The sequence below is a fragment of the Carlito syrichta genome, unplaced genomic scaffold (assembly GCF_000164805.1).
Source record: "Carlito syrichta isolate Samal-C Ts95f unplaced genomic scaffold, Tarsius_syrichta-2.0.1 Scaffold303626, whole genome shotgun sequence".
NCBI lineage: Eukaryota > Metazoa > Chordata > Mammalia > Primates > Tarsiidae > Carlito > Carlito syrichta.
Genome location: NW_007247722.1, coordinates 912,648 through 938,521, shown reverse-complemented (window position 1 = coordinate 938,521; position 25,874 = coordinate 912,648). Strand labels below are relative to the sequence as shown.

Sequence of the window (25,874 nt, the reverse complement as noted above, 5' to 3'; positions counted from 1 at the left end):
GGCGGTGAGGTGCGGGGCGAGGAGCCCGGTCGTGGGGCCGGGTCGCCGCGGGCCGCGCGCGGGGCACCGCGGGGCTGGCAGGTGCGAGGCGTGTGCACCTGGCGGGCGATGGCGCCCCGCCCCAGCGCCCCGGGGTAGCGCGGCCGAGGCTGCGGTGCCCCGAGGCGCACGGCCGCCCCCGACCCGGACCTTGGCGCGGGCCCGGGGCGGCGATGGGGCTCCTGCGGCTGCTGGTGTTGGCGGCGCTGGCGTCGGAACGCGGGGCGGCCGGCGCCGCCGAGCTCGTCGGGAACTCCAGCGAGGGTAAGGTCCGGGCGCCTCGCTGCTGCGAGCCACGCAGTTGCTTTTGCGTTTTTTGCAAGGTCAACGTCCCTGCCCGGGGTCCGTCCGGCGGGCAGGGGCGGTGGTGCTCGCTGGGGGGTGAGGTCAGAACCGGCACCGAAGGACGGGAGTTCTTTCCTGCAGTGGAAAAAAAACCCCATGGCGAAGGCGGCCTTACTGTCAGCCTCCTCAGTTAGCCTGGGGAAGTGGGAAGAGATAAGGAGCTGTCTTCTTCAAACACCTCATTATCTCCCTTAGGGAGCAGCCATGTTTGTGGTTTTCATGTAACATACGAAAGCGCCCCTTTGCTCCTTAGTGGACTAGCTGAGCTTCTGGACGGCGAGACTCGGCGAGGAACTCGGGGCTCTCCAAGCTGTGTTGAGCTTTTGCACTCCAGAATCCAACCGAGTTAGAGCTTGACCATGTTTTTCAGAGTTTGAGAGGAAAAATGGGACTTGACTTATTTTTAAGAGCCTTTGCGATCTAATTTATTAATGCCATCTGGGGACAGGAAAATGCACCACATTTACAATGAGATAAAAGACGTTCTGAATTACGGATACATAGGCATACAGATAGTGTATACACTACTCAGTCCTACAATTCCAGCCACAGATGAAAAATTAACACAGGCATACAAAAGCTTACCAGTCCAGATATCAAAGACTTTTTCTCTTTTCTTGTGGGCAAGGAATCCCAAATTGATTTGAGCTCAAAATAGACAAAAACTAACAAGCTGTATTCTCTAATGTTTCTCATCCAACATGGAAGGGATCTCTGTAAGACATTCTTTTGCAGAGATCGCCAAATTCCCAGTCATTGCAGCTGCCAACCCAGTATTACTTGCCATCCATAAATGGACTAAAAAAGACACGCAAATTAATAGAGAGTAAAACTAAGATTAGGAAAACAAAAATCAACACAATTCTGTTACTACTTTGAATTCACCTGCAGGAGCCAAGGGAAGAAAAAACATGCCTGGGCTTGGCCCCTGTTGTGATCATTTCAGGTGACTCTTGGTCATCTCTGTGGGAACTCAGAATGGGACTTTTGATGGTAGGTCTTGTGGTTGGTGAATGGGTTTTTACAACAGTTCGTGGTTTGTTCATATAAAATATAAAAAGTACTATTTGTGCCAGGCTGATAATCATGTGCTTTTCCATGAAGTGAAGCACATTCTTCCATTTACTTTGAACTTGAGACACTGGTTGCAGTTCCAAAACATAATATTTTCTGAGTAATGTGATTGTATTCCTAAATGCTTATCTTTGAAAAGCCCTTGTGAAAAATGAATTCTAGACTCTTGGCATAGGACTAAGGCCAAAGTTGGAAAGGGCAATTATGGTTGTTTTTTGAGGGGCAGGAAAACCTTGCTTTTAATAGAGCACTAACATTCTCTGTGTGCAGTATTATTTAGCCCTCACCACCCTATGTTACAGTAATCTTCCTCACCTGGCAGAGGATGAAGCTGAGGCCCAAGGTGCTCACTTCACAAATGAACAGCTAGTAGGGGCACAGATAGGATTTGAACCCAGGTGTGGCTCCTGTAAATTTCATGGTCCTTCCGCTTCAGTAAAGCTGCCTTCCAGTAAGAGTATCTCGCATAGTACGTGTGAAATACCTTCTGTGAATCCTCATTTCTCAAAATAGCCGTATGCCTGAGGTAGAAGAGATGCTATCTCCATTTGTTTTTGAGTTGGAGTCTCACTCCAGGCTGGGGTGTCCAGGCTGGGGTGCAGTGGCATACTCATGGCCACTCCAGTGTTGACCTGCTGGGCTCCGGTGATCCTTCCTCTTCAGCCTTCCAAGTAGCTGGAACTACAGGCGCAAGCTACCACGCCCGGCTAATTTTTGATTTATTGTAGAGATGAGGTCTCGCCAAGTTGCCTGGGCTGGTCTGGAGCCCATGGACTCAGGCAATCCACTTGCCTCGGCCTCCCAAAGTGCCAGGATTACGGGCTGAGCCACTGAGCCTGGCTGCTATCTCCATTTTAACAGGTGGAATTTGAGATAGTGGGTTTGTAGTCAGGCGGACTGGAATCCAGAACTTTGTGTTTCTAGTTTGGTGCTTTAGTATTTAATATCCAGAAATTTTTACACAAAAGTTGAGAAATATGAGTGACAGATTGAGAAATTATTTTTTCAGGTGCTATTTCTTGTCTCTTTTCTATTATTACAGCACTGATATTCTTCAACGAGGGTTATTCTCTTTGCATTAGTATTGCCATTGTTCTTCTATGTGGGAGAGGGACAATGTAGGAATTTTGCTGAGTGATAGTAAAAGCTGATATTCTCTACCTCTGTCATATAAAAGTCAGTATGGAAATTAAGAAAGACCTAGTTCAAGTTTGCATGATTCTCCTGGAAGATGGGCAGATTGCTGTTTGGTGATTCTGATAATGATGCAAACTTAAATTGTGGGCCAGCCGTGGTAGCTCATGCCTGGAATCCCAACACTTTGGGAGACTGAGGTGGGAGGATCGCTTGAGCCCAGGAGTTTGAGACCAATCTAGGCAGCATAGGGAAACCTTGTATCTACAAAAAATAAAAAAAATTCGTGGTGGTACCTACCTGCAGTCTCAGCTACTTGGGAGGATCGCCTGAGCCCAGGAGGTTGAGGCAGCGATGAGCCATGATCATGCCACTGTACTCCAGCCTGGGTCACAGAATGAGACCCTGACAAAGAAAGGAAGGAAGGAAAGAAGTTTAGCAACTGCTATAATTTAGGAGGATTTACCTATTTTTAGCAGCAGCTGAAGTAGTGGCTTGAATGCTGAATGCATCTTTGAAGGTGGCACATGGAGTTCCTAGAATATCTCAGGAAGGTGCTTTGTGACCAGCAGACATGGGAAATGAATCACACATGTATACAGTTTTCCCTTCTCTTGGAGTCCTAGTTCACTGCTACCTTTAACATCTTTCACTATTGTTTTATGTTCATATCCAGTAACTCCTATGGAAATTCATGGTAATTGGGGCTGAACAAAATGTCATTTGGTCCTTCCAGTGACTGTGCTACAGATGATACTTTAAGCAAGGTAGCAGGTCATTTGTGTAGTTGCGAGACCTTTCTGACAAAAGTATATGAAAGGTAATATGTTCTTTTTGAGAAGACAACAATAGATTTAGGTTAAGAGCATGCTATTGAGAGGCCCAAGAAACCAAGAAACTTATTTGCTGTAAACGTAGCATTTAGTTCACTATATTTCATATATCCCCACCTCATATTTACTATATATTTTGTGTATTCCTACCTCATGTATTTTATGAAATCTTAGTACTTTAAATCCTACCTCAGACCCCGTAGAATTAGGCATATGTCGGGTGCCGGGTCGTGACCAATTGTATAATGGCGTTAGTAGTGTTTGTATTTAGAACTCTTGGGTTAAGCATTGTCAGCCCCAAATTAGTAGGCTAACTTCTGCTTTTACAACGGGATGTAAATGATAAAGCGATAAGCCCCTTTCAGACATTCCTACAAGGTGGCAGCAGACTCAGAGGCGCCAGCTGCTCTCTATCACCGGTTTTTATCCCAGTGATAATTTACACGCAGTGGCTATGTAAACCTGCAGGGAACAAAGACTTTTATAAAAGAAACCGCCTTGCTATAATATGCTTGTGATATTTTATAAATTCCCAGAATTAGTATATGATTTTCTACCCCACATTCACTGTATGTGTTTGCAGCATTCATATTTAAAACTTTGTTAAGTTTGGCTTTTGTTGTCCCATAATGACCATGTTATGTTATGTAAATGTTAAGCAAACAAGCTTTCCTAAGCATACCTTGGGATGGAAACTTAAAGGGCTAATGTAACCCTTTGCCTGCCGGCTCAGGTTACTTCATATGCAGGGACTGCATGGACGTAACTTATCTAACATTCCACTCGGCCCATTAAGTGGGTTTCTGTCAATCACGGGCAGCACCCACCAATACCAACTGTTCCCGTTCCCATTAGGAGAAATTACCCAATCATGTAAAATCAAGTTTAAAGTTCTTTCCCCTCCTTCTGTAATTGTGCATAAAAACTGCTTGCCATTATGAATCAGGGCTCTCTCATCCTGAAGCTGCTGCTTCGGGCATGAGCCCAGACTCGAGCCTGAATAAAGACCCTCGTGTGTTTGCATCGGAGCTGGCTCTTTGTGGTCTCTATCTCTCTCATTAGAGTCCCGGGTTCAACACTTTTCTGTGTTTCCTTTACGTTCAGGGCAATTGAAAATTCATAAGAATCTAAAAATGAGAAATAGGGGCAGTTGAATGCCAGCCAGCTCAAGTGCCTGAACCATTTTTGTTTTTAACATTCCATCTAAAGAGAATTATGAAGACTAAACTTTGGCGGACGTCTCCTAGAATTTGGTTGTTGTGTTGGAGTACAAACAATAGAAGTAGATCTTAGTAAAAAGGAAGAATTGGAAAATTTTTACAGTTGCTAATTAGGATCTGATTGAGAAAGGAAAAGATTAGATTTGGGCAACTTTTTTAAAGAATGAAATTATTGCAGAGAAAAAGTGACTCTGGGTAAGAATGGGAAGATGGGTACAAAAATTTTTTTAAAAGCTCCCTTCCGTAGGTGAGATGGCAAAGTAAACAATAAACAAACACAAAGCAACAACAAAAAACCCAACCAGCCACTTGAAGGAGAGCTTGGAGGAAAGCTATCAGAAATGAACATACTACCTTTCACATGTTTTTGAGAGAAAGATCTCTCTTGCAACTAACTGCACAAGTGACCTGCTACCTTGCTTAAGTGTGAGGGCCCCAACTTGATGTTGGCCCTTTGTTCTGTAATACCATTTGATGTGCTGTCTTTTTTCCTCCTCCTCCTCAAGTCATGAGATCTAATTATGCCTCATAAAATGCTTCTAATGAGTCCTTTTCCAGATGGCTTAGAGTTGAAGTTAAATTCCTGTTAACTTCTTCAGGGTCCATGTCTTCTTTTGCCAAATCTATTTTTGTGAGTTGACATTTTTAGACGTCTCTTTCTCAATTTGATGCACGTGACAGGCCGGGCATTTCCATGAATGCCCTGTACCTATTAGTCCCTTTCTTCCTACTATAGTAGTTATTTTATTTTAACTGCATTAAAAATTTTTTTAATAGCTTTAGGGGATACAAATAGTTTTTGGTTACATGGTTGCATTGTATAGTGACAATGAAATCTGGGCTTTGAGAGTACCCACCAGCCGAGTGCAGTGGCTCACTTCTGTAATCCCAGAACTTTGGGAGGCGGAGGCGAGAGGATTACCTGAGCTCCGGGGTTCGAGACCAGCGTGGGCACCATGGCAAGACCTTGTCTCTACAATGAATCAAAAAATTAGCTGGGCGTGGTGATGCATGCCTGTAGTTCCAGCTACTTGGAAGGCTGAGGCAGAAGGATTGCCTAAGCCCAGCAGGTTGAGGCTGCAGTGACCGTGAGCGTGCCACTGCACTCTAGCCTGGGTGACAGAGTGAGACTCCAATTAAAAAAAAGAATACCCACCATCCCTACCTGTGCGTATTGTACCCATAGGTACAATTTTCATCTCTCCATCCCTTACCCCCCCACCTCCGAGTCTCCAGTGTCCATTATACCATTTTATATGCCTTTAGAGATCCTCAGTGTAGCTCCCACTTAAAAGTGAGAACATGCAGTTTTTGGTTTTCTGTTCTGCATTAGTTTATTTAGGATGATGTTCTCTAATTCCATCCAAGTTGCTGCAAAAGACATAATTTTATTCTTTTTGATGACTGAAGAGTATTCCACTGTGTGTGTGTGTGTGTGTGTGTGTGTGTCCACACATACATAGCACATTTTCATTATGCTCTGATCGGTTGATGGGCGTTTAGGTTGATTCCACATCTTTGCAATTGTGAATTGTGCTGCGATGAACATGTGGGTACAGGTGTCTTTTTTATATAACGGCCTCTGAGTGGATACTCAGTAGTGGGATTCCCCACTAGTTTTTTGTAGGGATGCACTGAGGATGCCTGACTCTTCTTTTTTTTTTTTTTTTGGCTGCAAAAATCTTTATTTTTATTTGGTCCTGGGCTTAGGAGAGGGCTCCAGGGTGGTTAAGAAGCTGCCTAGGGGCTGGAGGGGGAGGCTCAGGCAGAAGAAGCCCTGATACTTTACCAGGGGCCCCCCAGAGGCCACTGGGCTCCTAGTTGTGCTTGAGGGTGAGTGTTTCAAAGAGATACCCTCCGAGCCCAGGCTTGGGCCAGCCAACCTGCGAAAGTTGGTTAGGTGGTTGCCCATCTTCTTGATGAGTTTCACTTCCTCATCTAGGGAGTGGTTCTCCAGGAAGTCATAGAGATGGGGGTCTGTGGATCCCAGGGCATGAAGGTCCAAGAGGGCTTGCTTGGTTCATGCTCTTCTCCAAGGTCATGGTGGCTTCCATGGCATCCAGGGTTTTACCCCACTTATCTTAGAGGGCTTCTTGATATCCTGGAAGAGGGCACGGCCACCACACTGGTTTTGCATCTTCAAGAGATGCCTGGTGCCCTTGCGCTTCTCCTCTGCCAGTTCACCGAAGAAGTGGCCCACGCCGTCCAGAGCCACATTGTCGCAGTTGAAATAGAAGCCCACAGAGAGGTAGGTATAGGAGGCCCGCAGATGCAAATTGTGTGGTTGACAGCTGCCTCCACCTCAGAATAATTCTGGCAAACCTGGGAGCTAATCGTTAGTCGGCAAGAAGGAGCTAACTGAAAAACAGTGATCGCTGGTCCCAGAAGCAGGAGGTGGCCAAGAAGGTGGTCTCGGAGGTTGCAAGTGGAGAGGAGATCGGAAGGCAATAGGAGGCTGGAAGAGAGGAAGTCCCCGGGTCTGTGCTGTCCAAACACTGTTGAAGCAAGAGACAGATCTGACGGACCACCAAATGTGCTGTCTTTTTTTTTTTTTTTGGGGAGTAGGAGTCTCACTCTGTCGCCCAGGCTGGAGTGCAGTGGCAGACTCACAGTCACTGTAGCCTTGACCTGCTGGGTTCAAGTGATCTTTCCAACCTCAGCCTTCCAAGTAGTTGGAACCATAGATGTGCATTACCACACCCAACTAATTTTTTGATTTATTGTAGAGACAAGGTCTCGCCAAGTTTCCCAAGCTGGTTTCAAACCCCTGGACTCAGGCAATCCTCTTGTCTCAGTCTCCCAAAGTGCTGGGATTACAGGCATGAGCCACTGCGTGTAGCCTCTGACTCTTCTTTATTTCTTCTTTCTTTTTTTTTTTTTTTTGAATTGGAGTCTCACTTTGTCACCCAGACTAGAGTGCAGTGGCCACTCCCGGCCACTGCAGCCTCGACCTGCTGGGCTCCAGTGATCCTTCTGCCTCAGCCTTCCAAGTAGCTGGAACTACAGGTGTGTACTACCACACTTGGCTAATTTTTGATTTGTTGTAGAGATGAGGTCACGCCAAGTTGCCCAGGTGGGTCTTGAACCCACGGGCTCAGGCAATCCACTCACCTCGGCCTCCCAAAGCACTGGGATTACAGTCTGAGCCACCGAGCCTGGCCTATTTCTTTTTTCTTAAGGAGGAGATGAGTCTCTGAAGCACTGAAAAGCTAATGGAAGTTAATAATGATACTTTATTGTGTATCATTGGGCAGTTTACAAAATTGTTTCTCATTTGATGCTTTCAGCAGCCAACTATTGTATGCAGAACAGTTACCTCAATTTCCCCCCAAGGGAACTGAAGCCCAGAGGAAATAGATCACTTGCCTGATCAGGGTCACATAGTTCAGCATCATTTTTTCTTTTTTTTTTTGAGTTGGAGTTTCACTCTGTTACCCAGGCTAGAGTGCAGTGGCATGCTCAAAGGCTACCGTAGCCTTGACCCGCTGGGCTCAGGCAATTCTCCAGCCTCAGCCTTCCAAGTAGCTGGAACTATAGGCGTGCGCTATCACGCCTGGCTAATTTTTTGATTTCTTGGTCTCACCAAGTTGCCCAGGCTGGTCTCTAACCCATGGGCTCAGGCAGTCCTCACACAAGTTCTCACCAAGTTGCCCAGGCAGGTCTCTAACCCATGGGCTCAGGCAGTCCTCTCACTTCGGCCTCCCAAAGTGCAGGGATTACAGGCTTGAGCCACTGCACCTGGCCCAGCCATCATTTAACAAACATTTACCATATGCTGACTAGGTGACTGTACTGTCCTAGGCGTTAAAACATCAAATATAACAAAGCCTGGTATAGCCAGAAGTCAAATCACAACTGGTTTGGTTAAAATGTAATCTCAGCCGGGCTCGGTGGCTCAACCTGTAATCCCGCGCCTTTGGGAGGCTGAGGTGAGTGAATTGCCTGAGCCTGCGGGTTCGAGACCCGCCTGGGCAGCGAGACCTCATCTCTACAGTAAATCAAAAAATCAGCCTGGTGTGGTAGCGCATGCCTGTAATTCCGGCTACTTGGAAGGCTGAGGCAGAAGGATCACCGGAGCCCAGCAGGTCGAGGCTGCGGTGGCCGGGAGCGGCCACTGCACTCCAGTCTGGGTGACAGAGTGAGACTCCAACACACACACACACAAAATGTAATCTAATGCAAAAATTGTGAAATGGCTTGCCAAGGTTATACTACCAAAGTATTTTCACACAGATAACTAAGAATGGGAGAAAATGCATATTTATCCTTCACTTATTCATTAAGCATTGAGTTAGGAGTTCTCAAACCTGGCTAAATATAAGAATTTCCTGGAGGACTTCTTTTTAATTTATTTTTTATTATAACAGTGTGGGGTCCAATTCAGGATTAGGTATACAAGTGGACATTGAACAGGTAAAGTTGGGGCCTCCCCTTGGGTCTCCACTTTGCCTGGTTTGAGATCAGGTACCCTTACTGATGTGTTCCATTCTCTACCCCCGCCCTCCCCTTGCAGTATCCTGCTACTGCCAAATCCTTTCTTTTTCTTTTCTTTCTTTTTTTTTTTGAATTAGAGTCTCACTCTGTTGCCTAGGCTGGAATGCAGTGGCATGCTTGGTCACCCCAGCATCGACCTGCCAGGCTCAGGTGATCCTTCCACTTCAGCCTTCCAAGTAGCCAGAACTACAAGCATGCACTACCACACCTGGCTGTTTTTTAAATTTATTGCAGAGATGAGGTCTTGCCAAGTTGCCCTTGGGCTGGTCTCAAACCCTCAGGCTCAAGCAGTCCATTCACCTCGGCCTCCCAAAGTGCTGGGATAACAGGCTGAGCCACCGAACCTGGACCCAATCCCTTTCTGATAGTATTATGGTGAATGTTCAGGGTCCACTTGTGAGTGAGAACATGTGGTACTCAGTTCTTTGTTTCTGTGATAGATCACTGAGTATTATAGACTCTAAACTGGAGAACTTTTAATAAAAGGTATATTGGTGAAGAGACACCTAGAAATTGAAATTTAAAAGAAGAAAATATATTTTTAATAGCATCAAGAAACATTAAATTTTTAGGGATAGTTATAATGGGGTTTGTAAAGACCTACAGAGAAAACTATATAATAAATCTCAACATTTTTTAGATAAATTGAGAATTGAATAGATAGAAGAATATCTCAAGTCCATGGATTATAATTCTATGCTTTAAAGATATAATTTCTTCCTAAATTTTAAAAATATTTTTTATTTTATAGATGTGGAGTACAAGTCAGTATTAGATATATAAGTTGTCTACACACAGGTGAAGTTTGGGCCTTCCATTGGTTCTCACTTCACCTGGTTTAGGTCAGGTATTCTTAGTACTATTATGTGTCCTCCCCAATTAATCTGCATTTGGGACCATTCCAATTAAAACCCCAACAGGCTTTTCTTTGTCGTTATTAACAGGTTGATTTCTAAAGTTTGTATGGAAAAATGATCAAGATGATTTTGAGGAGAAGAAGGCATGTGGGGCAGGAGGCAATACAGTGTAATGTTGGTGTTAGGATACACAAACCAGTAGAACACAATTGAGAATCCAGAAACAAACACATATGTTCACTTGACTTATGTGAAAGGTAGAACTGCCAGCAGTAGGGAGAGGGTGATATTTTAAAATTATTTTATTGTATAAATACCTGGGGTACGTGATTATGTTGCATGTAACACTGGGATATTACAGACATGAGCCACCAAACCCAGCCAAGGGTGATATTTTTAATGATGGTTTGCTATGTCAAGTAAACATAACATGTGGAAAAGTTAGCCATGATGCCTGTCTTACAGTGTATATAAAAATCAGTGTCAGGTGGAATTTTAGTTCTAAATGTGAAGGATATAACAAACTTTTAGATGTTAACATAGGGAATATATTTTTCTGATCTTGGAATGTGTTGCCAAAGATTTCTTTTAAATGACATAAAAAGGACTAATCATAAAGGATAAACTTGAGAAATTGAGCTACGTTAAAATTAAAACTTCTGTTAATCTAGAGGTAATAAGGGAGTGAAAAAGCGAGCTGCAAGAGAGGGAGAAGACATTTGCAACACATATCTGGCAAATACTCCTATCTTTGATGAGTAATGAACTCCTAAGATTCAAGAAGAACAGACAATCCAATTTTTAAAGTAGGTGGATGACTCAGACTCTTTCACAAAGATGATGTCCAAATAGCCAATACTTTTACCTCTATTCCCACTGGAGTTTGGTCCATGTAAAATAATAGTCTTTCTGATTGCATAATAGGAGGAAATATATCATCTTCATTTGTCAGTGTTATAACAATTAGATTTTATCTGGAGTCTTAGAAATTAAATTGTAACCACAAATAACCTTTTGTTCTATCACCAATTTTTTTTTTTTTTTTAAACATTGCATTATGGAGATAATATAGCATCACAAAGTTTGGGGAAAATGTATAGAGATTAACCATTTTTCTAGTTTTAGCATTATTTTTATCTCTTTTTTTGACTTTCCTTTCACAGGCTAATGATTCTTGCCAGTTTTTTGTTTTGTTTTATTTCTTGGGAAATGGTACATAAAAATGTGTTGTTATTTAGTGTCTGGCATGTTGTCTTTTACCACCCACTGAATCTACTTTCCTTCTAAAATAATACATGATAGTTCCACTGTGGGACTCGGGTGAACTGTAATCTTTTAATCATCAACTCCTTTTCATCTATATTAAATTTAAATCATTTTTCTGCTCTTAGAATTGAATCCTCATATGTGATGCTTAGGATCTTCTCTGTTTAAGTATCGATGTGCTGCCTGCAGGGTGAGAGTGAGGTGGGAGTCCAGGACCACACAGAAGTAAAAGCAACCTAATTGGATGGGTTATTTGAGAATTAGATGAAGAAGAAAGAGCTGGTGTGCAGAAGGGAGACACATCACAGAGAACTGTGGACAGAGTGAGTGAGTTAGAAACAGACCGTGGAAGCTCATAGACAGATGAGAGAGGCCTGGATGAAGTGTTGGAAAACTATTCTTTTATAACCTATCTTTTTTATGGACTCTGAGCTTGATCCTTAAAAAAAAAGGTCCCTTTTCCAGAATGCCTGTGGTTCATGATCACAGTGCTTGGTGTGGTCACTCAACAGACTGCACATCTTTGCTAATGTAGATGGTACCTTCCTTTGCAAGTTAGGCAATACAGTCCCATTTGACAGCTGAGGAAATTGAGGCTTCAGGAACTTAAGTAATTTGCTTAAAATCACACAGCCAGAAAGCACTGGTATTAAGTTGAAGCCACCCTAGCCCGGTGGCTCAGCCTGTAATCCCGTGCCTTTGGGAGGCTGAGGTGAGTGGATTGCCTGAGCCCACGGGCTCGAGACCTGCCTGGGCAACTTGGCGAGACCTCATCTCTACAATAAATCAAAAATCAGCTGGGTGTGGGAGCGCGCGCCTGTAGTTCTAGCTACTTGGAAGGCTGAGGCGGAAGGATTGCCGGAGCCCAACAGGTTGAGGCTGTGGTGGCCAGGAGCCACCACTGCACTCCAGTCTGGGCGACAGAGTGAGACTCCAACTCAAAAAAAAAAAAAAAATTGAAGCCACCTGTATCTCTTTGAGCTATGCTGACTTCAGAATTCACTAGATGGTATTATTCTTTAATACTAGTGCATTTGTGATTGTTAATAGCCCCATAGGGTTGTTTATCCTTTTCTTTCCTTTTGTTCTTTTGTTTTGAGTCAGGGTCTCGCTCTTGCCCAGGCTGGAATACCTCGGGCTCAGACAATCTTTCTGCCTCAACCTCAACCTCCTGAATAGCTGGGACTACAGGCGAGCATCACCATTCCTGGCTTTTTATTTGGGGGGGGGTCGGGGGTAGAGGCAAGGTCTCACTATGTTGTCTAGGCTGGTCTCAAATTCCTGGGCTCAAGCAATCCTCTCGCCTTGGCCTCCCAGAGTGCTAGGGTTACAGGCCTGAGCCACTTGCGCCCATCCTATTTATCCTTAAATTCAGTGACTCTCTTCTCAAGAGGATTATTATACTATCAGATGGAAAATTTTCCTGGGTTCTGGGAGTCCATCATCAGCACTTTAAGAATTGTTTACATCTTTTGAAATACCTCTCTTCGAATTTAGTTCTGAGCTCCACCATTGCTAGCTAAATGACCCTAAGTGGGCTGCTTCACCTTATAAGCTAAGTTATCTTTAGCAGTGAAATGGGAGCAATAATATTTACCTCCAGGAAATTTTCCGAGAATTACAGTAGCAATCTACATTTGTTTATGAATGTAATTTCTGTAAATTGATGTTAGAGGTACAGATGTTATAATGAAAAGTTTCTCCCATTGTAGGTCTTCTTGAATTTTCTGTGGGGAAATTTAGATACTTCGAACTCAACAGACCCTTTCCAGAGGAAGCTATTTTACAGGATATTTCAAGCAATGTGACTTTTCTTATTTTCCAAATACACTCACAGTATCAGAATACAACAGTTTCTTTTTCTAGGGTAAGTACAAAGAATTATTTCAGTAAAAACCATTTTCATATTTTTGGACTTTGCATTTATTATGAACATTACAATTTGATGTCTCTTTATGTTTATGACTTATGTCTTAAACTTTAAAAAAATCGAGATTGGGTCTTGTAAGTTAGTGATTTAAGGCTGGCCAAAAGGTGAGTATCTCAGACCTTCCTTGACTTAAAAAGGGAGTGATAGCAGAGCTGGGCAGAAGGGCACCTGTGACAGATGTCTCCCCTCTGCAGTTAAATTTCTTACTCTAGTGGGTTCTAGATTAATTATTAATTAGTTAATAATTTTTACCTGAGAATACATTTTAATGAATCTCCATTGTTTACATATTTAGTATTGAAGTTTACTGAGATCCCTATAGGATCAACTTTATCCTTGGAGTCTTTTATGTAATAATAAAAAAAATCTATCAGTTCACCTAGCCCTGTGCAGTGCTTCCAGCTGTGTTAAGGACTCCATTATAAATGTCATCACTAAACCCCTTAACCTCAACCTCAGCTTTAGAAAGGGTTTTAAATGCCCCGGATTAGTCTAAGCTATTAAGGAGCTGCCAAACTTTTTATAAATCTATTTATATTTAGCCAATATGACCCCTTAGACTAATAATTGAATTTTACCCTGTACGAAGTTACACTTTTTTTTATTTGTTGTAAGCCTATCTTATAGTATTCTGGAATTTGGTAGACAAAGCTGTCTTAAGCCAATTCATATATAATTATAGGCATTGATTGCACTATCTTTCCTACTATTTTTATTTTTAAATTCCTGCCTTCTTGTCCTTACCATGAAGGTTTTAAAATTGTGTGCTTCATTGGGGGTGGGTAGTTAATAGATTAGAAATGAAAAAGTTCAGCTGAGGAAAAAGAGAAAGCAATAAAATATTTTAATTGTAAGAGATACCAGTGTCTGTTACCCATACATTAATTTTGCCCAACTTATTTTCAGCCAAAGCAGAAAGTAAAACATGTTAAATTTCATAATTTTCTTAGAAAGGAAGAAACATGCTAATTCCTCAGGGGAGACAGGTTTTTTTCTGGTATTAAATTCAAAAGAAAACTCCTATTCAGACTCTTACATAGATGACTTAGTAGAATGACACATGGGTGATTTCAGTCATTTTTTTTTTTTAGCTATCTGTTAAAAATTTTTTTTAAAAATTGACAAATAATAAGATGATTTCCTTAATGATGATATAGCAAAGACAACATTCAAAGGAAAAGAGAAAGGATGAGGAAAAAAGTATTATAGAATGCCTACTATGTGCTAGGCCAGCAGTTCTTAAGCTCTTGGAACCACAGGCTTCTCAAGACTATGAACTTTCTCCCAGGCAAAATATATAATTTCAGGAGGCTCTCTAGAAACTCAGTGAGACCCTTAGGCAGATGAGAGAGGCCTGGATGCAAGAACCCCTGTGTTTGGTCTTCCTTATAGCTAATTCTCACTGTAGTTGAACAAAGTAGTTGTGATGCTTGTTTCTACGTCTGATGAAGCAGAATTTGGATAAAGAGATGTTAACATTTTAGCTAGCAAGTGACAAAACAGGCCTAGATGAACAGCATCTTGGGCTTTGATTTTTATGTAGAAAGGATGTTGGTTAGCTTTAAATGTAATATGTAGTTTTGACTTCTTGGGCTGCCTTTATTTACCACTGTTATATTACTCAGAAGATGATGAGCAGAACTGCACATGGCTCTAGAAGTGAGTGGTGGTCTGTGAATTGTTTCTGTGTCATGGGCCCTTCCTGATGAAGCGTGACACTTTGGTTTTTTTGGGTCATCATGGCAGTTGGTTCTTTGATGCTGTTGACTCTGTAGTTTATCAATTAATAGTTGAGTCATTCTCTGGTATGCTTGTCAAATTGAAACAGATCTGGTACCTTTTCATTCTCTGTTCTCTTAGCTTTAAGAGAGCATCGTGAATCTGTTACTTCTTAGCTTAGCGCTATTCAAAAAGTTTTTCAACCAATGGGAGTGGGGAATGGTAGAAGTTAGAGATGTGAGGAAGGATTAAGAAGAGGCACAAGAAAACTCTTCGGGGTAATACTGTTTGTGTTCATTGTCTTGATCGTGGGGATGGTTTCACAGGTGTCTACATGTATCGAAACTTAATAGTATACTTATGCATCGTTTGTAGTATGTCATTGACTTAAAAAGCTTTTTAAAAACTAACTCAGCTGGGCTCGGTGGCTCAGCCTGTAATCCCAGCACTTTGGGAGGCTGAGGCACGTGTATTGCCTGAGGCTGTGGGTTCGAGATCGGCCCAGGTAACTTGGTGAGACCTCGTATCCACAATAAATCAAAAATTATCCGGGCGTGGTAGCGCGTACCTGTAGTTCCGGCTACTTGGAAGGCTGAGGCAGAAGGATTGTCTGAGCCCAGCAGGTTGATGCTAGGGTGGCTGTGAGTGTGCCACTGCACCCCAACCTGAGTGACAGAGTGAGACTCCAACTCAAAAAACAACAAAAAACAACAACAAAAAAACCTGTTAACTCCTTGGGGCTAGGACGGATGTTTTTGTCTCTCAGTTCTTGACAGTAAATCTTAATTCAGGTGAATTGAAATGCTTGGGAATTTCAGTGTGCATCTGCAATTCCTGACCAAAGGTTATTGTTGTGGACTAAACATTTGTTTTCCCCACAAATTCATATGTTGAAATCCTAAACTTCAATGTGTTGGTATAATCACTGTTTTGGGGAGGTGATTAGGTCATTAGGATGGAATCCTCACAAATGGGATTAGTGCCCTTATAAAAAGGACCTCAGACAGCACTCTTGTCTTTCTGCCATGTGAGGATACAACAAAAACATGACCGTCTGCAATCTAGAAGAAGGCTCTCACCAGAACTATGTTGGCACCCTGATCTCAAACTACCAGCCTCTAGAACTGTGAAAAACAAATTTCTGTTATTTATAAATCACCTAACCTGCGTATGTTTTATAGCAGCCTGAACTAAGACAATCATATATTTTAAAGCATGCTGTTCCATGTGTTTCTGTGGGCACATGATTATAGAGATGAAAAGAATTGTTTAATTACTTAAGGAAGGTCTTTTTTTTTTTCTTTTTGCTTTGAGAAGATTTTTTTAATAGGGTATGCATACTGAATGAGCTCTATAATTTTTATCTTTTGTTTGATTCCCTATTCATGATGACTTTTCTTCCTAACTGCAGACTCTCCTTCCCAATACCTCGGAAACAGGCACTGACAGAGGACTGGTTTTCATTCTTAGACCAGAGCAGAGTACGTGCACTTGGTACTTGGAGACTTCAGACACGGAGCCTGTCCAAAATGTGGCCATTCCTCTCACCTACTCAGAAAGAGGTAGCCTTTCTGTCTTCAGTTCCCTATTGCTCTCTGGAATATGGGATGTGTTCATGAAAATTTAAGGAAAATTATCCTATTAAGATTGTTTATTACAGTACAATTTTTGTTTTGTTTTGTTTTTTGTGAGTTGAAGTCTCACTCTGTCACCCAGACTGGAGTGCAGTGGCCACTCCGGGCCACTGCAACCTCGACCTGCTGGGCTCCGACGATCCTTCCACCTCAGCCTTCCAAGTAGTTGGAACTACAGGCGCACGCTACCACACCCGGCTAATTTTTGATTTATTGTAGAGATGAGGTCTTGCCAAGTTGCCCAGGCGGGTCTCGAACCCACGGGCTCAGGCAATCCACTCACCTCAGCCTCCGAAGGCATGGGATTACAGGCTGAGCCACCGAGCCCGGCTTACAGTGCAATTTATTTAATCAGAATGTTTGTATAGAAAGGGAGCCAGATAATTATCATGATGATTGAAAGCTTACGTAGTGAATCAGAGAATAAGTTTATTTATTCAAAAAACATTAAAGGAGAAGCAGTAACAGTAAGTAAGGCAAGACCCAGTTGAGTTAACTATTCCATGCAGAGGAAGCACTAAGCTTAACTTCATGAAGAATAGAGTATTTGGAGAGTTACGCAAAGTGGGTGTGGCTGGAGCCAGACTGTGATTGGCCTTGCATACAATTTGAGGTTTGTACTCTGTTTTGAGATAACTTCTAAGGAAGCATTGAGTTTTTGTGTGTTTGTGTGTGTGTGTGTGTGTGTGTGTATGTGTGTTTTTTGAGTTGGAGTCTCACTGTGTTGTTCAGGCAGGAGTGCCGTGGCACAGTCATGGCTCACCATAGCCTCAAATTCCTGGGCTCAAGCAGTCCTCCTGCTTCAGACTGAGTAGTTAGGACTATAAGCACACACCACTTCACCCAGCAAATTTTTAATTTTTTGTAGAAATGAGGTCTCACTATGTTGCCCAGGCTAGTCTTGAACACCTGGGCTCAAGCAGTCCTCCCACCTTGACCTCTTAAAGTGCTGGGATTCCAGACGTGGGCCACTGTGTCTGGCCAAACATAGAGTTTTTAAGCAGAGGAATGATGTCTATTTTGTCTCACAGAAAGCTAACTCTAGAAGCAGAATGGGGAGTGGATTGAAGAGGTTATGGCAGGGTCTGGACTCAGCTCACCTTTGAAGTCTGAGAGTGAGAAATGAGGATCTGAACAGAGGCCAAGAGTGAGGCATGGAGAAGAGGAGCTGGGTTTGAGATATTCAGAAGGTAGAATTGATAAGACATAGCGACCAGTGGTTATGGATTATAAGAGGGAAACATTAGGTTTCCTATTTGGACAGTTAGAGATAGTGATACAAAAGAGATGTAGGAACAGGGTGGTTGTAGCACTGACTGTTGGGGGGATGGGATGGAGTCAAGGATGACTTCATTTGGGACACAATAAGCCTGAGATGCTTGTAGGATATTGGATGGAACTGCATAGTGGGCCAATGGCCAGGAATGGAGAGGTGAGGTTAGAGAGTCAACTAAATAACTGCTAATAAAAGCCATGATAGTGAGAGTGCTTGTGTAGGCATGTACTTAGAGATTTAGAGGAAAAAATAATAGCAGATACTTTCCTGAAGCCTCCCATGTGGCAGGCATTTTCTGGGGGAGGCTGACTGCTAAGGATAAGCACAAGGCTGAGGAGTAGTTGGAGAAGTAGGAAGAGAGTTTGGGAGGTTCTGCCTTAAGCAAGGAGCAGTGAATAAGTGCACTGTAGAGAGATCAAGAGAAGTGACAAAGTGTCCATGTGACAGAGCAAGCAAGAGTCAGTGGGGTCTTTTGTGAGCATCACTTTAGTGGCATAACAGGAGTGAAAGCTACATTACAGTGATTGAGGAGGGAAAGTGAGGTAAAGAAATTTAGATTGCTCCTTAAGTTTGAGGGGAAGAGGGAAGGAGAGGGAGCAGTAGTTAGTAAAGATGGGGAATCTGAAAGACTACCGGAACTGAGAAAGACATGTTATCTGTAACAAAAGGCTACTTACCTGATAAACCATAGACTTCAGGCTTCCATCAAGAACAGTATACAAAGAAAAATTATGAACAGTGGAGCTTCAACTGGAATACATGTCATTTTCTCTGGTTTGGTAAACATCCATAAATACAGAAAAAGAATATGAAAGAAGAGCAGGGAATTTTGAGGAAGATGCCACAAGATGTTGAAACATAAGTGCACATTGCATATTTTCATTCTAAATCTGACCAGGGGAGGTCAGCAATTGTTGACCTTTTTAACTCTGTAGCAGAGATTGGCAAACTGTAGACCACCAGCCAAATCTAGCTTGCTGCCTCTTTGTGTACATAAAGTTTTATTGAAACACAGCTATGCCCATCCCTTTATGTACTGTCTATGGCTACTTCCATGCCACAAGGGCAGGATTGGGTAGTTACCACAGAGACCATCAGACTGACATATGATGAAGCCTAAAATTCTAGGTCTTTCACAGAAAAGGTTTGTTGTGCTCTATTTTAGGACTCTGAACCTCAGTTAATGAGCTAGTATATTACCAGAAGCTCTGGGTTGATATTTCTCTTTTATACGGGAAGTTCTTATAAGAGAAGGGTTCTGTTTTTCTGAGTATGATTTGGATATGTAAGACTTCTTTATTTTAGTAACTTGCTTATTTCTCATCCAGATCCTATCCCTGGAGGCTGTAATTTGGAGTTTGATTTAGATATTGATCCCAACATTTACTTGGAGTATAATTTATTTGAAACAACTATCAAATTTGCCCCAGCAAACCTGGGCTATGCAAGGTATGTCTGTCTCCCATCTCCTAAAACTGGTTTTTGAACACATGTGACTAACTGTTGTGTAGATTCAGCCAACTCACTCAAATCCATAGTTCTCTGTAGTAAAATTGAGTTGCTTAATGTTTTTTGGAACTGGTTTAATTTAAACTTTATTGCTAATATTTGAGCCACCATTTTCACTTAATATTTTCCCCCTTCATTCTTATGAACTCTTTTTTATTCTTATTTGGAAAGCTAGATGTGAGTCTATGATGAGCTTGGAAGTACATCTTGGGTTTTTTGCCTTTTTGAATCGAAGTCTCATTCTGTTGCCCAGGCAGGAGTGTAGTGACAGAACCGTGGTTCACCTTGGCTCACGGCAGCCTTGACTTCCTGGGCTCTGGTGATCCTTTCGCCTTAGCCTCCTGAGTAGCTAGGACATTGGATGAGTGCCACCACACCTGGCTAACTTTTTTTGTTTTTTATTTTTTGTAGAGAAGGTCTTGCTGTGTTGCCCAGGCTGGTCTCAAACTCCCACCTCAGCTTCCCAAAGTGCTGGGATTCCAGGCATGAGCCACAGTGCCTGGCCTCATTCTAGTTTTTATAAAGCATTTTAAATATAGAAAGCACTCAGTAGCCCTGAAACAGCCTTATCTTTTTATAGGGATTTCATGTTTTGATTACAGCTCTATCTAGGTTTCTGCTTAATAGTAATGATAACTTGCATTTGAGAAACATTTGAGTGCTTCCTGTACCTCATCTGTAGTGCTGAGTGCTGTATGTTCTTTCTCATTTAGTCCTAACAATTTGATGAAGAAAGGTCAGTTGCTTTTATTTTACAAGAGGTTCCTTAGGTTAATTGAGGGTAAATGACTCTTTTACATGCACACAGCTGACAAATGGCAATGCCACCATTGTTACTCTAGCCTGACAGACATCAGAATCAGGTTATTTAACCACACTTGCCTCTCAGTGGGTGTCTTAGTCAATTTGTGCTGCTGTAACAAAGTACCACAGACTGGGTGGCTTATAAACAACAGATATGTATTTATCACAGTTCTGGAGGCTGAAATTCCAAGATCAGGGTGCCAGCACAGTTGGGTTCTGGTGAGGACCCTCTTCTGGGTTGCAGACAATTAACTTCTCACACTCCTGGACTCAAGTGATTCTCCCACCTTTGCCTCCCAAAGTGCTAGGATTATAGGCATGAGCCACCATGACTTCTCATTGTGTTCTTACATGACAGAGGGCAAGAGCGCTCTCTGGGGTCTTTTCTGTAAGAACTAAGACCACTAATCCCATTCATGGGGGCTCCATCCCCATGACCTAATCTCCTTCCAAAGGCCCCGCCTCCCAGTACCACTGGGGGTTAGGATTTCAGCATACGAATTTGGGTGGGGGCACTAACATTCAGTCCATAACGTGTTACTTTTCTTCAGAATATTGATTATTGCCCCTGCAAAAGATAAACTGTTAAATTGGAATTATTGTGGCATAAGTTTGAAATTAGAGTTTTTGGTTCTTTTTTATAATGAAACTTGTGCCACAAGAGACCGATGTTCAGTTTTGTTGGTTGACTTTAGAGGCGCAGATCCTCCACCTTGTGACATCGAGACGGGCCAAGACTCCAGGTGGAGGTTGCAGTATGAAGTGTATCAGTATTTTCTGCCCGAGAATGACCTTACTGAGGAGGTATTGCTAAGGCATCTGCAGAGGATGGTCCAGGTACCCCAGGTGAAGGCCCATGCTACCAAGGTAAATGTGATCTCATGGTTGGTGTGGCTAGATTGTGATGCCTTTGTAAGAGTTGAGAAGGGAAGGAGCTCCTAGGAGCTCAATTCTTAGTAAATCACTTTGGCACAATCACTTTATTCTCTTTCATTTTGTTATCATCTTGGGAGTCTTTGCTAGTGATATCTTGAAATGATGTTGGTTTTTGAGGAGTTGCACATCAATTATGTCAAGTTTTATTTACAGCTACATCTATGATGTGGTAATCTTGAGATGTGGATGGAAGTAGGTGGTAATTTTTTGTATACTACCATAACTATTAGATAAAATCTTTTGGCAAGTATAAAGGTAACAGTGTTTTGAGAAAAAAAAATGAGAAACTGCTTAAAGATATATACACTGACTTTGATATTTCATTCCAAGTTCAAAGTCTCTAAATTGCAGGAAAAATTTTCTCTGAGCTTTTGAGTCCCTGTAAACAATTCCTGCTCCAAATGTGAACCACCAACTAGTAGTGGTGGTGTCTCCTGGGAGTTTGCTAGAATTGCAATTTTTAGGCTCCACCCTCGAACTACTGAATCAGAATTTACATTTTATAAGACCCCCCTGTGATTCTTATGCATATTAAAATGTGATAATCACTGTTATAGATCATTTTTGTGGATGGCGGGATTCTAAATCTTGATATGTACCTGATAGCAGTATAATATACTGGGTCATGCTTCAGTCGGATGCATGATGGTGGAGTCTTTTTTTTTGAGTTGGAGTCTCACTCTGTCTCCCAGACTGGAGTGCAGTGGCACTCGACCTGCTGGGCTCTGGAGATCCTTCTGCCTCAGCCTTCCAAGTAGCCGAAACTGTAGACACGCGCTAGCATGCCTGGCTAATTTTGATTTATTGTAGAGATGAGGTCTTGTCAAGTTGCCCGTGTGGGTCTTGAACCCATGGGCTCAGGCAATCCGCTCACTTTGGAGTTTTTCTAGACTATGATTCTTCCCAGAAGATTTGATAGATCACCAGATTGTTCAGAAAGAAGTGTTTGAAATAGCCTAGAGGCATAGTCTGTTGCACCGCAAGGTCTTATCTTTTTGCTGTGCCACCTAGGATGTCTTTGCCTGGTGTGAGGTGCTTTACTGACTTATGATGAGTTTATATCCTGGTGTACCCCATCATAAGTCGAAGAGCATCTGAACTTAGTACCTTGCTATTCAGAGTATGGTAGATGGATATATAGCATTGGCGTCACCTGAGAGCTTGTTAGGAAAGCAGAATTGCAGGTACCAGCCCTTATCTACAGAATCAGAACCTGCATTTCAGCAAGATTCTCTCAGCGATTAACAGGCACATCAAGTTTAAGAAACACTGTGTTAGGACATGCACACTAAACTATCTAGAAGTGAAATATCATGATATCTGTAACTTTCAACAGGGAAAAAAAAGAGAAAGAGGGAGGGATAGAAGAGCAAATACCATAAAATATTAGCAATTGTTGAGTTTTAAATGGCAGAATATAGTCTATTATATTTTCTTTCAACATTGCTGTATGGCTTAAATTTCTCATGATAAAAACTTAGGTGAGTAAGTGGTAATATTAACTTTTTTTTTTTTTTTTAAATTGACCCGTCCTTTTTCTAGGAAACAAGTTTTTGAAGGCTAAGCAATATTTTATTTTATTTTTTCTGAGTTGGAGTCTCACTCTGCTGCCCAGACTGGAGTGCAATGGCACGCTCCCGGCCACCACAGCCTCGACCTCCTGGGCTCTGGAAATCCTTTCTCCTCAGCCTTCCAAGTAGCTGGAACTACAGGCATGCGCTACCATGCCTGGCCAATTTTTTGATTTATTGTAGAGATGAGGTTTTACCAAGTTGCCCAGGTGGGTCTCGAACCCGCAGGCTCAGGCAATCCACTCACCTCAGCCTCCCAAAGCGCTGGGATTACAGGCTGAGCCACCGAGCCCGGCTGCAATATTTTAAAATAGTGATAGTCTTCTAGGAGGCTCATAATTATTTATTCTTGAAATGCTAATATTTAATTTTCTCACATTAGTAGGAACATATCCATCTATTATGGTTGTATAGGATATTTGTTTCTTGTATAGTTTAAAAGAGAATTTTTGAAGTTAAGGACTGCCACATAATAAAACCTCAGTAATTTTTTTTTTATTTTAGAGCCTTTTAGACAAAAATAAGTGGTTTTTTTCTATGAGATGTTAACAGACTTGTCTACATCAGCTCAATGGCCAATAGTAGTGACTGACATTGTTGAAACTTACCCTGTGCTAGGCATCATGCTTAGTAGTGAGAAAAGAGTAGTAAGTCAGATAAATAGGGCTCCTGCCCTTAGTTGCTTATGTTCTTTCAGATGAGAAGAACTTTTTTTACTTTGTCTTTACTAACATTTAGACACTATTTATATCATATTTTACTTAAACTATTAACATGTTTACCACTATACAGAAACTCTGAAAGCATTTTGTACAAGAACTTGTTTATATTAGCACATGCAAACCATGTAGGATGGTCTTTTGACAAAACTCAATGGGTGGGGTATATTTTAAACAATTATAACTTAATATTGTCATTAATATTACATGTAGGTGAGATTATAATAGAATAGCTTTTTAACACTAATTACACATTATTTTTGACTTCAGGTGGTTACCCTTACAGCTAATGACAAGACGAGTGTTTCCTTCTCCTCCCTCCTGGGACAAGGTGTCATTTATAATGTCATTGTTTGGGACCCATTTCTAAATACGTCTGCTGCCTATGTTCCTGCTCACACATATGCTTGCAGCTTTACAGCAGTGGAGGATAATTGTGCTTCCCTTGGTGAGTATATGGACTGATGAATGAATGAGTTAATTATTTTATGTCTTTTTTTGAGTGTTGGGGTCTCACTCTGTCACTCAGTCTGGAGTACAACAGTACAATCATGACTCACTGCAGCGCTGACCTCCTGGACTCAGGCGATCCTTCTGTCAGCCTTCTGAGTAGTTGGGACTACAGGCATGCACCACCACTCCCGGCTGATTTTTTAATTTTTTTGTAGTGACAAAGTCTCGCTGTGTTACCCAGGCCGGTCTCAAACTCCTGGGCTCAAGCAGTTCCCCTGCCTCAGCTTCTCAAAGTGCTGGAATTATAGTCATGAGTCACTGCACCTGGTCTAATATGTAGATTTTAAAGTTTGACACATTCTTCTTTGGCTTTGCAGATCTATAGAAACTAATACAAAATTTAAGAATACTCAAAAGTACTTTTGTCACGTTTTCATTCATTCATAACAAATGACTTTTGAATTCCTACATTATTCCACACTGTGTTCTGGGTACTAGGACATAGCAGTGAACAGAGCAGCCAAAGTACTTGGCTTCTTGGAGCTTACATTTTAGTGGAGGAGACAGGAGAGACAAAAGAAACTTCTAAAATATGTAATACAGGAAGTCCCCAACATACGAATGAGTTCTGTTCCAAGGTCATGTTTGTAGGTCCAATTTGTTGTATGTCCAACAAAGTTAGACTAGGTACCCAACTAACACAATCAGCTATATAGTACTATATGTATTTAACAGTCTATACTGACACCTGGTGGAGAGAATTATTACATAAAATAAGTAGATGTGCATCAGTAAAGTTCATAACTTGAAGGTTCTTATATAGGGGATTTACTGTACAGGAGAAAGCAATGAGCACTGAGAAGAAAAATAAAGTAGGAAAGGGAGATAACAAGTAGTGGCGAGAGGAAAGTTTGAGATACCATGGCCAGGGAAGTCCTTGCTGCAGAGGTGACATTTGAGTGGAGAGTCCAAGCAAGGCAGGAACCACACATGTACTTGGGAGAGGTGTGTGCCAGGTGAAGGAACAGCCAGTATATCTTAATATATTAATGGAATCACTGGCTGAAAAGAAAAGATAGGGGCAAGAGCAGAATGTGATGTCAGTTCTGTTATTACTTTCATTTTCAAGGTTGTTGAGTACTCGAGTGCTTTTCTAGTGCTTTTTTACAAGCACTCTAGTACTTAACAACCTTGAAAAAACCCACATTGCCTCTTAACTAAAAACTCGGCCTATGTATTTTAACCTCTAGCAATACTGTGATGGTCAAAGACATTTTAAACTTTGATATCCCTCTTGTCCTCCTATTCCATTCACTCCTTTGTCTTTATTGCCCCCAAAAGATAACACAAGTGTTTTGTCTCTTGTGTTATCTTTAAATTCCACTTTTTATGAAACCCTCTGATTGCACTTGTGTAATTTTTTTCTCTCTTTCCTTCCTGGTATTATAATAGAGGATTCTATTTAGTTCCCCTCTGATTCATGGAAGAATATCTTACTGTTTGTGTCCATTTTTATTGGATTAGATGATCTTGCTATCTTGGTGATGGTACTTGCTGGAAATTTCTACCAGATTTTCATTAGAAAAAATCATCCTGAGAACTGGGTTGATTTTTGGTATAAAATTAAATTTTTGGTGTCAAAATTAAGTGCTAAAATGCTGGTCAACCACAAATATGAAACAGACAGATGTGGTGTTTTTTAATCTTTTGTTTAATTATTATTTTGGGCTCTTCATTCTTAGGTAAGTGATATTTAAGTATATATTACCAGCCAGGCTTGGTGGCTCAGCCTATAATCCCAGCACTTTGGGAGGCCGAGGTGAGTGGATTGCCTGAGCCCGCGGGTTCGAGACCCACCTGGGCAACTTGGCGAGACCTCATCTCTACAGTAAATAAAAAATTAGCCAGGCATGATAGCGTATGCCTGTAGTTCCAGCTACTTGGAAGGCTGAGGTGGAAGGATCGCTGGAGCCCAACTGGTCGAGGCTGCAGTGACCGGGAGCAGCCACTGCACTCCAGTCTGAGTGACAGAGTGAGACGCCAACTCAAAAAAAAAAAAAG

The 25,874-nt window shown here is 41.9% G+C and overlaps 1 protein-coding gene across 2 annotated transcripts in view; it reads left to right on the top strand.

The window, feature by feature from the left end:
* TM7SF3 (transmembrane 7 superfamily member 3) overlaps positions 1-25,874 on the top strand; it is a 37,701-nt gene continuing 11,827 nt past the window's right edge. The window contains exons 1-6 of one of the 2 annotated variants that reach the window (XM_008058790.1): positions 1-303; positions 12,975-13,129; positions 16,323-16,473; positions 19,150-19,270; positions 20,830-21,001; positions 23,631-23,808. In XM_008058790.1, coding sequence (XP_008056981.1) covers positions 213-303; positions 12,975-13,129; positions 16,323-16,473; positions 19,150-19,270; positions 20,830-21,001; positions 23,631-23,808 — 868 coding nt within the window. In that variant the 5' untranslated portion in view covers positions 1-212. The remainder of the gene's footprint in view (positions 304-12,974; positions 13,130-16,322; positions 16,474-19,149; positions 19,271-20,829; positions 21,002-23,630; positions 23,809-25,874) is intronic. The other variant, XM_021712728.1, reaches the window with a different exon arrangement.